Source organism: Sylvia atricapilla, chromosome 10 (genome assembly GCF_009819655.1).
Source record: "Sylvia atricapilla isolate bSylAtr1 chromosome 10, bSylAtr1.pri, whole genome shotgun sequence".
Taxonomy (NCBI): domain Eukaryota; kingdom Metazoa; phylum Chordata; class Aves; order Passeriformes; family Sylviidae; genus Sylvia; species Sylvia atricapilla.
This window is the reverse complement of record NC_089149.1, coordinates 21614811-21629265: the sequence shown is the minus strand read 5'-3', so window position 1 is coordinate 21629265 and position 14455 is coordinate 21614811. Positions and strand designations below refer to the sequence as shown.

Sequence of the window (14455 nt, the reverse complement as noted above, 5' to 3'; positions counted from 1 at the left end):
GGAAAGGAGCGCAGTGGCAGGCCGACACCAGGTACCAGGCACGGGGCAGGCGCTTCCCGGCCGGGGCCGTGCCCCGTTTGCCCGCGGGGCTGCGGCAGCTGCGAGGCCCACTGGCGCTTCCCTGCAGTGGCACCAAAACCTGCACTTTAAACCTAATGAAACAATTGCCACAAGCTCGACAAGTGGGATATGGAGCAGCTGGTGGAGCTGCCATTTCTGGAGGTGTTTAAAAGTCGTTTGCGTCTGGCGCTGGGTGACGTGCTTCAGTGGGCTTAGGGGTTACAGGGGACGCCGAGTGGACAGCTGGACTGCATGACCTTAAAGCTCTCTTCCAAGCCCGATGACGCCGTGATTCCCTGAGATGACGCCGCGATCCCCTGATCTTGAGGCACCGGCGGGGCTGGGAACCCCCCGGGCACCCGCGGCCCCGCCGCCCCTCAGGGGACGCGCCGCCCGCCCGCCTTGGCCCCGCCCCCTCGGGCGGCGCTGCTTTCCGCCAATCAGCGGCGCTCTCCCCGCCCGCGCGCCTTCCCCGCCCTGCAGCGCACTCCCCGCCCGCCGCGGCCGCGCCGGCCCGCCGGAGACGGGACTTCTCGCGAGAGCGGCGGAAACCTCGCGAGAGCGGCGAGGCCCCCCTCCGCCCCCGCCCCCGGCCCTCCCGCCGCCCCCGCCCCACCGCGGCCGGATCCGAGTGTGCCGGGCGGTGGGAGGGGAGGGAAGGAAGGGAAGCAGAGCAAGGGAAGGAAGAGAAGGGAAGGGGGGGCGCCCGGCCCTGCGCAGTGAGCGATGTTTGTCCGCCATCGCGGCGGAGGCTGAAGGAAGCGCCGCCAGCGGAGCGAGGGGCCCGCGCCGCCGCCTCTCCCGCCCGGCCCGGCCCGGTCGGCCCGGCCCCCGCGCTCTCCGCGCCCCCCGGGGGCCGCACTCGCAGCGAAAGGTCGCCAGCGGCCTCCCCCCGGCCCCGTTCCCGGGTCCGCCGCCCCGCCGCGCGTCCCCCGGCTCCGTCGCCCCGCGCCGGAGGCGCCGCCGGGCCCGAAGATGTCGAACCTGAGCAAGGGGACGGGCAGCCGGAAGGACACCAAGATGCGGATCCGCGCCTTCCCCGTGAGTACCGGGCCTGGGCCGGGCCGAGCGGCCTCCGCAGGCCCCGGCGCCGTGAGGGCCGCGCTGAGCGCCGGGGCGGCGGGCAGGGGCGGCCGCGGGTGCGAGCGGGGCGGGGGGAGCTGTCAGCCGGCCTCGGGCACCCCCGCGGCCGCGCCGGGCGGGGGGAGCCCCGGGAGCTGCTCCGCGGGGAGAGCCGTGCCTCACGGAGAGCGGGAGGCGGGGGAACTGGTCCCTACGATCAAACAAATCAATTTTGAAGATCCACATAGGGCGGTGGGGAGGGGGGCAGTGGGGGCCGATTTCTTTGTTTTCAAGGAAAAGGCCTCAAAGAGGGAGCCGAAGGTTACGCGGCTTCATCAACAAATTTAGTTAGCCCCGGAAGGTGTGGGGGGGAATATTTATTTGTGTCTTCTGCAGAGTTTCCTCTTGCTGAATTTCTCTCTGCGCTTCGTAGAAGAGGCTCCAAGTCGTACGATTCTAATATTTGGGTGGCACAATGCCAGCTGTTCCGAAGGTGTTACTACAGACATGTAGGCATAGGTAACTTGCTGCAGGTTCGGCAGAGTCGTGAGCGTGCCTTCGCTTTGAGTTCCAGAGGGGAAGGAGCCAGATTATTAATTTGAAGTGCCGTAACGCTGCTGTGTTTTGACAGTCGGTTCAATTAAAGCTTACAACAGAGTAACAACTACAGCACGAGTAATGGCGTTGGAGAACGAGAGGAATAGGAAAGGTTCAGTCTGCCGGAGGATGACCAGGAAGCGTTTGTGTGTGTGTGTTCAGCGGGCTGTGTGTTAAAAAGAAGATACTTAGTTGAATCTCTGTGTTTCAAGGCTTAGCGTGAACTTTTCAGTGCTCTGTCTGATCCCAGTAGGCAGCGGTGTAGAACTAATGTGCCGTGCCTTTATAGAGAAACTGGACATACCTGTTTATCTCATTTCACTGGCAGGGCATATATCAATATATTTGCTTCATCCAAACTCTTGCTGATGAAATTAGAAGATTCTTTATAGTCTCAGCAGCTGACTTTACAGCAATCTGAGTTACACTGTTTTACTCTTTTCTCTGCTGATAGTTGCATTTAGTGGTAAAAGTAAGAAGCAAAAACTGAGCTATGAGATCAGATATTTTAGCTGATGCTGATGTTAGGTTTTTCATCTCCATATTTCATTTATTTCTTTAAAAAGCCTTGTCAATTTTGGATTATAGAAATAAAGGAGAAGACTTGCTGCCATATGATCACAGTTTTACTAATGAGTAGTAGGAAAACCTGTACAAAAATAAACCATGACAAAAGCAATGTGTATGTTTTTAATAAACTGCACCAAAGATAGCAGTCTTTTAATTTGATAAACAGATTCATGTATTCTAACTGTGAATAAGTAGCTATGGGTCAGACAACAAAGGCAGACTTAACAATGGGATAAACTTAAGTTTGTAGTTTTCACCTCTTCTGTGTGTGAAATTTCTTTTGCAGGGGTGCGAAATGCTCTAGTGGAGCCCTGTTCTTACGTAAAGTTAAACGTTGTCAAGTTTTTTTAAAACTGTCCTTACTAGCATTGTCTTTTTTTTCTATTGCTTAAAGAATATCTAGGTTAAAATGTGAAAAACAAAGTGTCTTTTTCCTAAAATAACTCAATAACTCACAAGACATCAAGACCTACAACTGCTTGGGGACATCTGTTTATAGCAACTTTTCAGGTGTCCCCTCTGATATATTTTTTTACTTAAGACATTTTGTTGACAATCCTGTTGATAAAGTGTTTATAGAAAAGAAGCGTGTATTTTGTTGAGAGATTTGGTGAGGTTTCCCTTTCTTAACTGCAGAAGTCAGCAACTGTAGTTGATGTAAAAATCTTAACGCACATTTTGTGTAGGTCGAAGTGGTTGTAAAGTTTGCTTGGTCCAGGAAGTGACTTGGTGCTAGTGCCTGCAGTGGGATTATTTGTGTCAATGAGGTGCATTTTTGTGGGGGGGGTAGAGTCTATGTTTAGAAAATGTAGTACTCATGCAGCAGCTATGGATCCTCACTGTTTTGTCCCAAATGTGGTGGTTCTGCTCTTTGGCTCTCAATTAAGAGTGCTTCCAGAGGTGGTTTTCTAGGCTGCTTCAATTTGTCTTCTTATTGATCATCTTTCCTCAGGAGGTCTTCCTGTTTTAGATTAGTTGGCTTCTTGCATGGAGGTAGCTATTTACTATTACATTAGGCTAGAAATAGCCAAATTGGAATGGTTCTGTTCCTGAAGTGTAGCAATTTTAGCATAACTTCCTCTGTGTAGGTTCTGGGTTTTAATATTTTACATTTTTATAACGTATTTCATACTTCTGTTATTATGTTTTATAATAGCTAAAGGAAAGGAGAAATAGTCATTTGCCAAACATTACCTATGTTTACATTTTCTACCTTATGAAAAATCTATAGAAGTGGACCAAAAACGTTGGAAAAGCACCAGTCTTCTACCTGGAGATCCTAATACTCAGAATTAATTTTATTCTAGATTTCGTTTTTGTGTTATTCTTGTAATTGGTGCAAGATTATCTGTCATCCCAAGTATCCATTAAGATTTACTAGCTCCTGGTGTGTGCTGTGGTGTGCTTTTTTTTACCTCAAGGGTAATGGCATGGCATGGCTGTTTGCTGAGTTGGGTCGTACAGTAATCAAAAGTAACTGAGCAAAATGGTTTTCTGTATGTTTAAACAGTTTTTCTTTTCCTGATTTTTAAAAAGAGCTTTGCATTCTGTTGTTCATCATGACTTAAAGACAGTGATGATCTTTGCATCAGGAGTAGTCCAGATGAGGATGTATTCTCTGAGACTTCAGGCTTGAGCATATTTCAAACCTGGGAAGAATAACAGAAATAAATTTCTAAGAGAGTTTGTTGTATATTCAGAAAAGCAAACTCACGAGGTTAATCTTGTGCAGTTATCCTCATGTACCACCACAGAAGACTTCCAGTGTGCTACTTTCAGTATCCACTTCTGGTACTTTTAACACCTCCATAAAATGTAGCTGTTCCATATTTATATAAGGTCTATCCAAAAGGCATTCAGGGTGATGTTAAAGCCAGAGATGGAACAGTAGAAGGCGGCTTTTGAGAGATAGGTTCCCTTTTCTTGAACAGTCTTCAAACTCTGTTGTTTCAAATTCATGCACACTGCAACAGATATGAACATGGATGCTAAAAATAGCAAAATTTCACAAATGTCATATAATTGTCCATGATGTACAATTGACTGCAGTTAGTAAGTTGAGGTTTTTGAATTGTTTAGAAGAGTGCAGTGGTCTGCTGAATACATGTGCATTATATGAAAATGCAGGTTTGATACAACTACAGAAAGTGAATTTCTTGCACCTGTTTTGGAGAAGCATTGGAGATTGTTTTATTCCAGGTTTTCAGATTTAAAGGTGCTCTCAGGGTCTCAAATTGGCTCTCACTCCTTAACTCTCAGGCAGCCCATTACTGCTGGCTACAGGAATACTTTTAGGCTCTCAAATTTGCAGCAAATCTGATTTTGAGATGACCTAGTTGATCTGTGAAAAATTATGCCAAAAATGGTAGATTTGGCCTTAAAACTTTTGGAGAGATGTGATTTCTGTAAGGGAGATCTAGACTATATAAATTATGTTTAATGCAAGTGTATTTGAGCTGTTTTGCTGTGACTGGTTAGCTAGTGGAAAACTGTAGCCTTAAATGTGTTTTGATGGAAAAGTTGTACGTAGTAAAAAAAAATACGCACATTTCTTACAGAAATAATCAGAATGTGGGAATTCAGAAAGTATTTGGGGAATTAATTACCAAAATTTAATCAAGCAACATTAAGCTGTGTTGAATGAACTTTTTTTGCAAGAGCTCATTCTTCTCTCAGTGCAGGTGTCCCCATAAAATTGGTTGTACAGATCTTTCTGAAAACCAGCATGACCCAGTGTAGGTTGTTGGGTTTGATCATTATGGTTGGAGGGTTTTTTTTGAATGCTTTCAATAATTTTCCTGTCTTGCAGAGATGTCTTTCTCTAGAGCAGTGCTACAAAGTAGTGTTTTGCCAGTTCTCAGAAATATTTTGGTGGATCAGTGTTACATAGTTACATTATGAATTCTGCCCAGCATTTGGAGAGATTCTACACATGCACTTGCGATGGAACAAGTCTCTAAAATCTGTGTAAGCTTCACTGACTGGCTTTATTTGAAGTACTTGTGCCCAAGAAAATTCTCATTTTGTTCAATCTTGTGCAGAAAGACAGACAGCCTTTCATTTCCTTCAACTGTTTTTGGATTGATGTTACTTCTTCCTCGAAGTTATGTAAACTTAGAAGTAAATAACTCCAGCTCTTCCATGAGACAGTATTAAGACTCATATTTTCATTGCCAGCTCTCCTTTCTCCTGGATCTAACAGCCACTTGTTCTAGGCTTTGTGTAGGCAGAAGGCGCTTTTTTTTTTTTTTCAAGGGAGCACCAACTGCTTCTGTGGTTTGTTTTGAGTCTTGAGGAATTGATGATGCAAGTAGAGATGAGGTTCGTTAAATTTATGCTTCAACCTACAATGTGTACATCTATCACATCTGGAAGCTGGTGTGAATTTGGTCCATCTTGAGCATCCTAGAGCATCTAGCCCCTAGAAGAAACCCTGAAGTGTGGTTAAATTTTGAAGCATTCAGGTTATGTAAGCGGTATGTGAGGAGCTGCTGTGGCTTATAACCCTCAGAGCCTGCATGAGGTGTTGGGGAGAGTGTGGAGAGGCAGGGAGGTGGGAAAGGGTGGAACTGGGGGGTGCTTTACTGCAGGCTTTTTCAGCTCTGAATAAAATGATGTGAACACACCAAGTGCTGCAAGGTCACCTGGCTAACTCCATGTTTTACATGCTTAGCTTGTGAATCTTGATTACTTTATATTCTCAAACATATTTATGAGAGCTAGTTTATCTTAACTAACCCATGCAGCGTTCATGGTCGTAAGTTTACATTCACAACTGAAGTTTTGATAGGCTAAAAATCTAGGAATAAAACAGACCAAAACACTAAAACATTGGGGTGTATTCAAATCAAGAATTTTTGTGCAAATTAAGAAAAACATGGAAATACTTGACTGGACAGTTAATCTTATGAAGTCCCTCCAGTTTTCACATTTTTTCCTTTAATAAAATGCTGTGAGCAAACTGAATGTCCTAGTAATACATTTAGAATTTTTAAGAAGTGAGAGCACTAATTCCAGGGCAGTCTGAGTAGATAGTTGTAGGTGGGTTTTTATTTAGTTAGGTTTTTTTTTTTAACACACTGTGCATATTATCTTCTAGTGTTTGCCTCACCTAATCTGGTTAGGGTTCTTCAGTTCTGTAGATGTTCAGGTGTCAGTTACGAATGTTCTTGTTTTTCCTTATTAACTGGGTCTTAAGTTCTGAGCAATCATCATTTGTGTTGAGACAGAGTTTTGAGCCTGTGCCTCGGTGTGGCTCAGGAAGGAGCAGTGCCATTTATTGATGTTGCTGTATTTGAAATTTGCTTGATTTTGCACAGGACTACAAGGCTAAAGTGACCTGTTAGGATTTTTATACTGCCTAATTTAATCTGATCTTTTTCAAGTGGCTTCATTAGGTTTCTTCATCCCTTCACTTCAGTTGTATAGTAATGCATTATTAAACAGCAATTACTATTTTTCCCTGGTAGTCGTAGGTAAAAGGACTTTATGAGAATAGCTATAAAACTGATAGATTTTTGATATTCTACATGAATAATTGTAATAGTAGTATGTAACATGAAATTAGGCTTTTTTTTCCTGTAAAAAATAGTAAAATTTCTCAAAATTCTCCATTTAATCTGTTCTGGACAGGTACACACTGCGTAAGTGACCCCATTTTTCAGAATTTCAAGCAGATATTCCGTAGTCTTAGGCTTTGATCTGTAGGGCAGGTAGCCTGAGTACAGGTGCTTTTAAATTTTCGTCACCATGACTGATGTGCAGTGTCAGTGTCTCTGTATGTGGTGAAAACATTTTGTGATAGACTGGGACAGATTTTTCTCAAGATAGTTTGATTGAGTCCATTCATAAAAGAGTGATTGTGTTACAGTCTAAAATAGGTTCTTGACCTTGTACATATGCTCGCTGGATCTTATCTTTGATTTCTAGTAGCTGTACAAGTGGAAAAGCAGCTCTTGAGAAGTAAGGTCATGCTTTTCATTCTGAGCCAGGTTGTGTGGAAACACAGAGCAGGAGAGTAGTGTTGTAGAAAACTCCAGCATGGCCAAGCAACTTTTAATCATATGTTTATTTTATTTTTCTGAAGATCAGTTAAAGTCGGTAGAATTTGTAAATGACTGGTGTTTCTTTTCTGAAGGTGCAAGTACTGGCATCTCAGCTTAAGTAAATACTGTTAGATGGCTTAGCTAAAGAACTTCCATATTGACTTTAGCATTTTAGGAAAGGCAAAAAGTGCACTTAATACCTGGGTGCTGCAAGGAGGACAAAACCCTAATAAACATTTGTGTGGATGATGTTTGCAGTGGAATCGCCTCAATTCTTTAATTAGCTGTGCAGAAAATCAGTGTTTGAGGGCTGAAACTGTCTTGCTTGTAGTTTAAATAAGGTATAATACTATGCAGAATGTGAGCAGATAACTTACTTTATTGGTTTATGGTTATGAATGAGGTGCATTTGTGGAAAAGCCAGTTTTTGTTTAATGCTAATGAGAATAAACAAACCAAGGCAATAACTTAAATTATACATGTGAATGATATAAAATTGGACAGGTTAATATAATAAATTCACAACATTAATTTCTTAGACTGCATGTGGTCCGAGCATAGGCCATGCATGTCTTTTTCTTACCTTTTGTATGTGAGGAATCTTTGTTGAAATAAATATTTTACTTCTGCACTAGTTTTGTTTTTAAAGTGTTGATAGCATCTGAGTGGACCTGTTTTTTTCTATTACATACATGGATTTAATTTTCTGTATAGCTGTGAATTCTTTCCTATTGCAATCATTTCAGTGTTAGTCTTAAGTTTTGCAGGTGCTGCTGATCTGTGCATCTGATCGTGGTGTTTGCACCATGTGGTACAGAAATTCCCCAGAGAGGTTGTCAGGACACAGTAGTACTGATTATCTGTAAATGTGTAAGAGATTTATTAATTGTATTTTCCTTCTCCTACCTGAAGGAAGCAGAGAGAGGAAAAAAGAATCATCCTGTGTTGGCCTCTGTTTACCATAAAACTTTATCTTTCTGTTCCTGTGCAAGCTCTCAAATTGCTCTGCTGCTGTTATTATTATGGAGGAGTTATCATCAAGCCCCCAAAACCTCTCAAGCCCCACCATCTCTCTTTCTTCCTTCATCCCCCTCATCATTCATTGTGTTCCTTGTTTTGAAATGACTACAGGAAATGTGTCTGCAATCTCTATAAGCTGGTGTGTATTTCACAGATTTCCTCTTTATGTAGTGTTGATTTTTGGACAATTGTAAAATACTGGGCTACTTGTAGGTTAATTGAAAAAAGCCAGAAACAATTCCTGTGGGATTTGCCTTCACTGTTTAGTAGGCAAGGAATGGGCTATTTGTGGTTCAGGGAAGCTTTCTGAATTCAGGTCATCAAAGCTGGAAAGTTAATGAACTAATAGATTTTTTTCACTTGGAGAGATGATACCCCTGAGGAAACTCAGGGCCTTCAACAGAAGGTATGGTTGTGCAGAACATCATTGCTCTTTCCTTTGACACTTAACTGGGATTGAGGCATGCAGCATCTTTGTTATTTTTAAGGTTATTATAATGTTAATATTACAACAGTCACCAATACAAAATATTTGCCAGAAAACCTTAATTCATTTAATCTCCTATTAAATTAAGGCTTTTTATTTCTACTTTGCTAGGCTTGTTGGGTGATGGTCTTAAAACTAAATCGACATATAATCACATTCTGAATCAAAATTTTCATCTTTTCTGACTAGGTTAAAAACAGTATTTCTATTAGTTTAGAGTTAGGAATGATCTGAGCAGTCTGGGGTGTAGTGATGCTGCTTCTGCTGACAGTGACCTGTTGTCAGGTCAGGCACTCTCAGGATCACCTGCAGTGCTGAGCTCCACTGTTGTAAAAGGAAGTGAAGAGAGTCAGGGGCCTAAATCCCACTGAAATCTGAGATTTCCAGATATCTTCAGTCTTTGTTGGTAAATCTTGTTAGGTTATATGTAAGCAAACAACTTCCCTTTCTGCTTTCAAGTCTTCAGTAAATTGGAAGTAACTCCGGTGGAAGAGGAATGAGCCACCTTCCTTCCCCTGCAGCGTAAGAGTCTGCACATGGCCCCTTATCCCAAGTAAGCAGCTTTGAGGAAATTTGCAGGCGAGTGTAATTTGTGTAATTTGCTCAGAGTCACCCAGTCCTCAGGTTTTGAAAAGCTTGACCTTGGCTCCTAAAAGCTTTTATTGCAGTGGAATGCTAGATGACTTGAATGAAATTTTTAAGATTTGGCCCTGTTTGTACATGGAAAAAGGCATGCCCAGTATTTTATAAACTTTTGTGCCACTGTTTGCACTGTCTTGTCATTTCACCTGTGCCAGGGCCTCTTTGACAGGCACAGGCTCACAGCTGAGCTGCACCCGTCCCTCCCCACACCATACAGACCTCCAGGTTCCTACTGACTTGTGAGACAGATGATTCACTCCCAGAAATCCTGTTTTCCTTTGTTCCATATTTTGCTGCTCTAATTAGGTTGAAATATTTTCTTTTAACACCAACTTTGTTTAGCATAGAAACAAAGCTATTGTATTTCTTTTGGGAATGTATTTATTTCCTCCTATTAGACAAGCCTTTTTAATTTTTTCCATAGCTTTAATTTGAGGAAAGTTGTTTTAGAATTGTTACTTCTGAAGTGAGTCAAGAGGACTCAGAGCTTCTCATTAGTCTTCAGAATATTGATAATAATTTTTATTCTTTTGGGTAGGTCAGAGGAAGTAGATAGATCTTTGCCATCAAATCCTTACATTCCTTCCCATTCATTCAGAATGGGTTTCTCTTGAGTTAAGCAATCCTGACACAATACATTCTTCCCCCCTCCCCCCCCACAGTTACGGTGCAAATAACACAAATATGGTGTTATTTGCACCATAAGTGACAGTACATCTACTAAAATAAGTCAAAAACTTACTTAAGGTGTGAAAATGCTTCTGTTAATTTGCAAAGCTGGAAGTGAAAGATCAGACTTTCTGGGTGGTGACTTAGATCTGGACTTCAGCTCTGGGTTTCCAGAGAAGTAGAGAGTATAGACAGTATAAAGTATATGGAGAGTGTACATCCAGCAGTGTAGACAGCTCTTCTTTACCTTTGTTAGTTTGAAGTGCTCTTGGGAAATCAGTAGTTTCATTGCTGGTGTTTTACAGTCCTCCTCCGTGTTCAGGTGCTGTAGTAATGAGCACTGTAGAAATGTCAGTGAATGTTTTTGAAAGAGCCTTGGTTAATAATACAGGCAGTGTCACCCTTTTGGCTGTTTAAGCACTTCCATTCTGTATCAGCGACAACCATCTTTTGAGCTAGAACTTCCTAGATTTAGCCTCTTAGCAGTTCAGTTCTTCTAGAAGCTTGAACAAAACCAATTATTTGTTTTCTTTTAAATACAACTTTTTAAAAAACAAGTTTCATAATGTAATGTCAGGTGGGCAGAAGCTTGTATTGTGGCAGGGGAGATTTACTCATTCACAGCTAATGCCTTTTGATATTTGAAAGGCATTTAGATTTGTGTGCACATGCTGAGGAAAAAAAGATTTTATTTAAAAACTTGGATTTCTGTATTTTAATGAAATACGATTCTTGTGTCTTCTTTGGGCAAAGCATGCAAGTGTAGAATTGAAGTCTTTAGTGTAAATAGTAGCACCATAGAAAGCTCATGTTGAAAGCAAGTTAATTTGGTGTGTTTTTGCTTTTCCTCAGTATCCAGCTCTGCTGGAGGACAACATTCATTAGTCCTTGCTGAATAAAGCATATTATGCTTATTTCAAGCAATTTGAGTCTTGTGGGAAGTAAGTAGCAAGGCAGGTGAGTGAGGAAGAGACAGAGTTAAGTTTTGCATAAGTGATCACAGATGCAGGCATTACCAACTTTGATTATTCCCTGTTACTTAACCAACTGATAGAGTTTTTAGAGAGAACCTTGAAGACTGGTGAGTGTGAATCCATATTTATACCAATGAGTGGATGAAAAATGAGACTGGTGAGCCAGCATTCATTTTTCATTGGCCCACTCAGACAAGCAATATTCTGCTTTTGTCTGTATTAATAAGTTCTTTTTTATCTGAGTTAATAGAGTGACTGAAGGTGCATTTTGTAAGTTGAACATCATAAACGGAAAAGTGAACTCACAGGTTGATTTTTGGGGAGTATAGCAGTTTGTAGTTGCTCATTAGTGTGGGATAGTGTTGGGAAAGTGAGCAAAGGTCTGCAAGAATAAAGTTGTCTTAGAGTTGTCTGTGTTCACAGAATGACCACTGTGTAACTTGGTGTTTCAGTTTGTTTGCCTCTTCAGAGTGTTTCTGGGTTTTGTAGTTTTTTAAAGAAATGAAACAAAAAGGTTATTTTTTCTTATTATCTTTTGCCTTGTTTTTGTCTGGTAAGTGATGGCTGCCCAAAATTGCATAGTTCATAGTCTTAGTTCAGATGAAGCAGGTGTTGGGGAGGAGTTGTTTTTCTCAATTTTCTCCCCTTCAGCATTTTATGTTCCATAAATTTGAAAGACTAAACATGAGGAAGAGCACTTGGGAAAAACAAAGAAACTGTATTAAATGAAGGTTGAAATCTAGAGTAAGAGTATGTTGATAGTTCAAGATTAGTCTCATTCTTCTGAATTGGTTCCTAAAATATGAAAGACAAATGAGTATCTGATCCTTCATTTTGTTTAGTTGCCAAAATATGTCAAAACTGTTGCTGCAGCATTACATGTTCTATAAAAAAATAGTTTTAAACTTTTCATATAGGCTGTTTTAAATTTTCCTGCTGTGCAGTGAAACTCCTGTCAGGCCTAGCTATAACGCAGGCAAGTGCTATATTTTGAGAGAAGAAACAAATCCTTTTTCCTGGGATTTTGAAAAGGAAGTTCTTGGAGCATATTGTTTTTTGCTGTAAAGCTCAAAATCAACCAGCCAAACTCATGTTTTTGGTGCGCCACAGTCAACCTGTTGAGATAACACAGTTGAGGAACTTTGTGGAACTTTGTGTGTGGTGGTTTTGGTTGTTCAGAGATGAGTTATTTTTATTAGTGCGAGAGTGTGTGTAGCCTGTGCATCCTTCTCCGTATATACTCATTGTTACATAGTGAGGAAAACTTCAGAACTCAGAAAAGTGTGGATAGTGAGCTCTCCATTTGACATTAATAGGAGTACATTTTTTCTGCTCTTGGGTTGAAAAAAAAAGTAGTTCCATATTTTAATATGCCATTTTTCAGAGATATTCTTGGCGCAAATGCTAGACAATGTATCTCTGTCGTTGTAAATTCTTGTCTTTTAAATTAACAATATTCGAAGGGTTTATAAAAATTCAAGTAGTGATTAGGTTCTGAGGCAGGCAATGTGCTGCTCTTGCCCTTTTCTGGATAACCTCAGCCAAACTTCTTCCAGAATGAAGGATACAGGCTCAGGATACTCAGTTATTGTGTAACAGACTATTTAATACCATCTTGATGAATGCCCTGTCTTGCGTTGGAAGGGAACACTGTTGGTCACAGTCTCCTTTGCCTCAAGGACTGTGCCCCTGTGGTGGCAGTTCTAGATAACAACAGTCAGACCCTCCTCGTTTTTTTGCTGAGGGATAGGAAATGGGGAAGTGAGAATAGGTGGCAATTATTAGGTGCTAATGTTACTCCCAGCACGGCTAACTAACTTTAATAGTTGGTATCCTTCAAGGTCGAGGGCACAAACACTTTGTATTGTAGTAGTTTCTGTTGGTTCTTGTCCCAGTGCTCTGTGATGTTAGACATGTGAAGGATGTCATGGAAAGGAGTGAGGCAGGTGCTTGCTTTTGTTGAAAGCTTTGAGAAGCCTTGTTCTGCAGTAATCACTTCCAGACCGATGTGTTTCACCTGCTAATGTGCAGAATCATGGTAAACACTTCCCAGCTATTCTGTAGAAAAACTGAGTAGTGTTCGTAATAGTTTTGAGAGTAAAAATGTCCTGCAAAGGTGTTGACAGTCTATTGAAACTTCTGAGATTTAACAAGTTTGGTCTGAGAGCTTTGTGTGAACTTTGTAGAATTTGTCTAGAAATTTCTTCTGCAGGAAGGATAAGAAGCTGTTTCTGGTCAGTAATCTTGAGAGTATTGGTTGGTGTATCTCGTGTTGCTGCTGGTGGACTTCTGTGGATACTCCTGCTGACACTGTAGGATTGTCTGTTTACCTCTTCCTCACTTCTGTCTTAACCACTTCTTGTTAGCAAGACTGAATAGCTACTTAAAGCTGGTATAAACTATCAGGATTTCAGCAGGCTCTTTGCAGTTTACTTCTGTAATTTTTCTGTACAATTCGCAGCATTTCAAGCATGGTTATGGAAGAGGAGCAAGCTCTGTAGTGTTAAGGGTTAAATGGTGACAAGGAAAAAAAATGACAAATACAGAATGAAGTTGCATTCAGGGGAAATGATTGTAGAAGTTAAAGTAAACAGAATGGAAATTGTATGCCAAAACATTTATTTCTCTGCAAAGTAATATGAATTTCCACCAACAGATATGTTGGATGTCCCTGAATCTGGGAGTTTTAGTGTTTTTTGACTGTAGTTGGTAGAAGGTAGGGAGCAAGCTGCAAGTTCTACTGGTGACCACAAGTATTTTGTTGCTCACCTTTGCTATCGTACAGTGCATTTCCATTGGAAGACTGGTACAGGCAGTTTGAAAAGGTCACATTTACACAGGGAAGCCCTGTTTTTCTGTCTTCCTCAGCCCACAGTTGCAAGGTGTATCACCACATCACCCAGTGGTTATAGTTGGAAGGTTCTTGGAGAAGTCATCTTGTCTTGCCCCACTTCTCAAGCAGGGTCACCTAGAGCTGTTTGCTCAGGACCGTATCCAGATGGCTTCTGGATGTCTCTAAGGATGGAGACTCCGCAGCCCCTCTGGGCAGCCTGTGCCAGAACTTGGTCACCACACAACAAAAAAGTTTTCGTGGTGATCGCGAGCAATCTCCTGTGTTTGTGCCCACTGTATCTGCTGCTGTCCCTGAGCACCACTGCAAAGGCTGCTCCCCTCTTTGGATTTTGCATAAACTGATTTGATCCCTGCAGGGTTTCTCTAGGCTGGCCCTAGAGGCTGACTCTGTCCTTGCTGTGAGAGATGCTCCACAGGTTTGTTAGTGGCCCTTCACTAGACTCTCTCCAGTGTGTTTGTGTCTCTTACACTGGAGA

At 41.9% G+C, this 14455-nt stretch overlaps 1 protein-coding gene across 2 annotated transcripts in view; it reads left to right on the top strand.

The window, feature by feature from the left end:
* Positions 1 to 528: 528 nt before the first annotated feature.
* Positions 529 to 14455, top strand: part of CUL3 (cullin 3) — a 53703-nt gene continuing 39776 nt past the window's right edge. Inside the window, exon 1 of one of the 2 annotated variants that reach the window (XM_066326270.1) lies at positions 529 to 534. Coding sequence is in view for 1 of the 2 variants with exons in the window: in XM_066326269.1 (XP_066182366.1) it covers positions 1036 to 1101 (66 nt within the window). In the remaining variant the exon portion in view is untranslated. Of the gene's footprint in view, positions 535 to 628; positions 1102 to 14455 lie in introns of those variants that run through there. The other variant, XM_066326269.1, reaches the window with a different exon arrangement.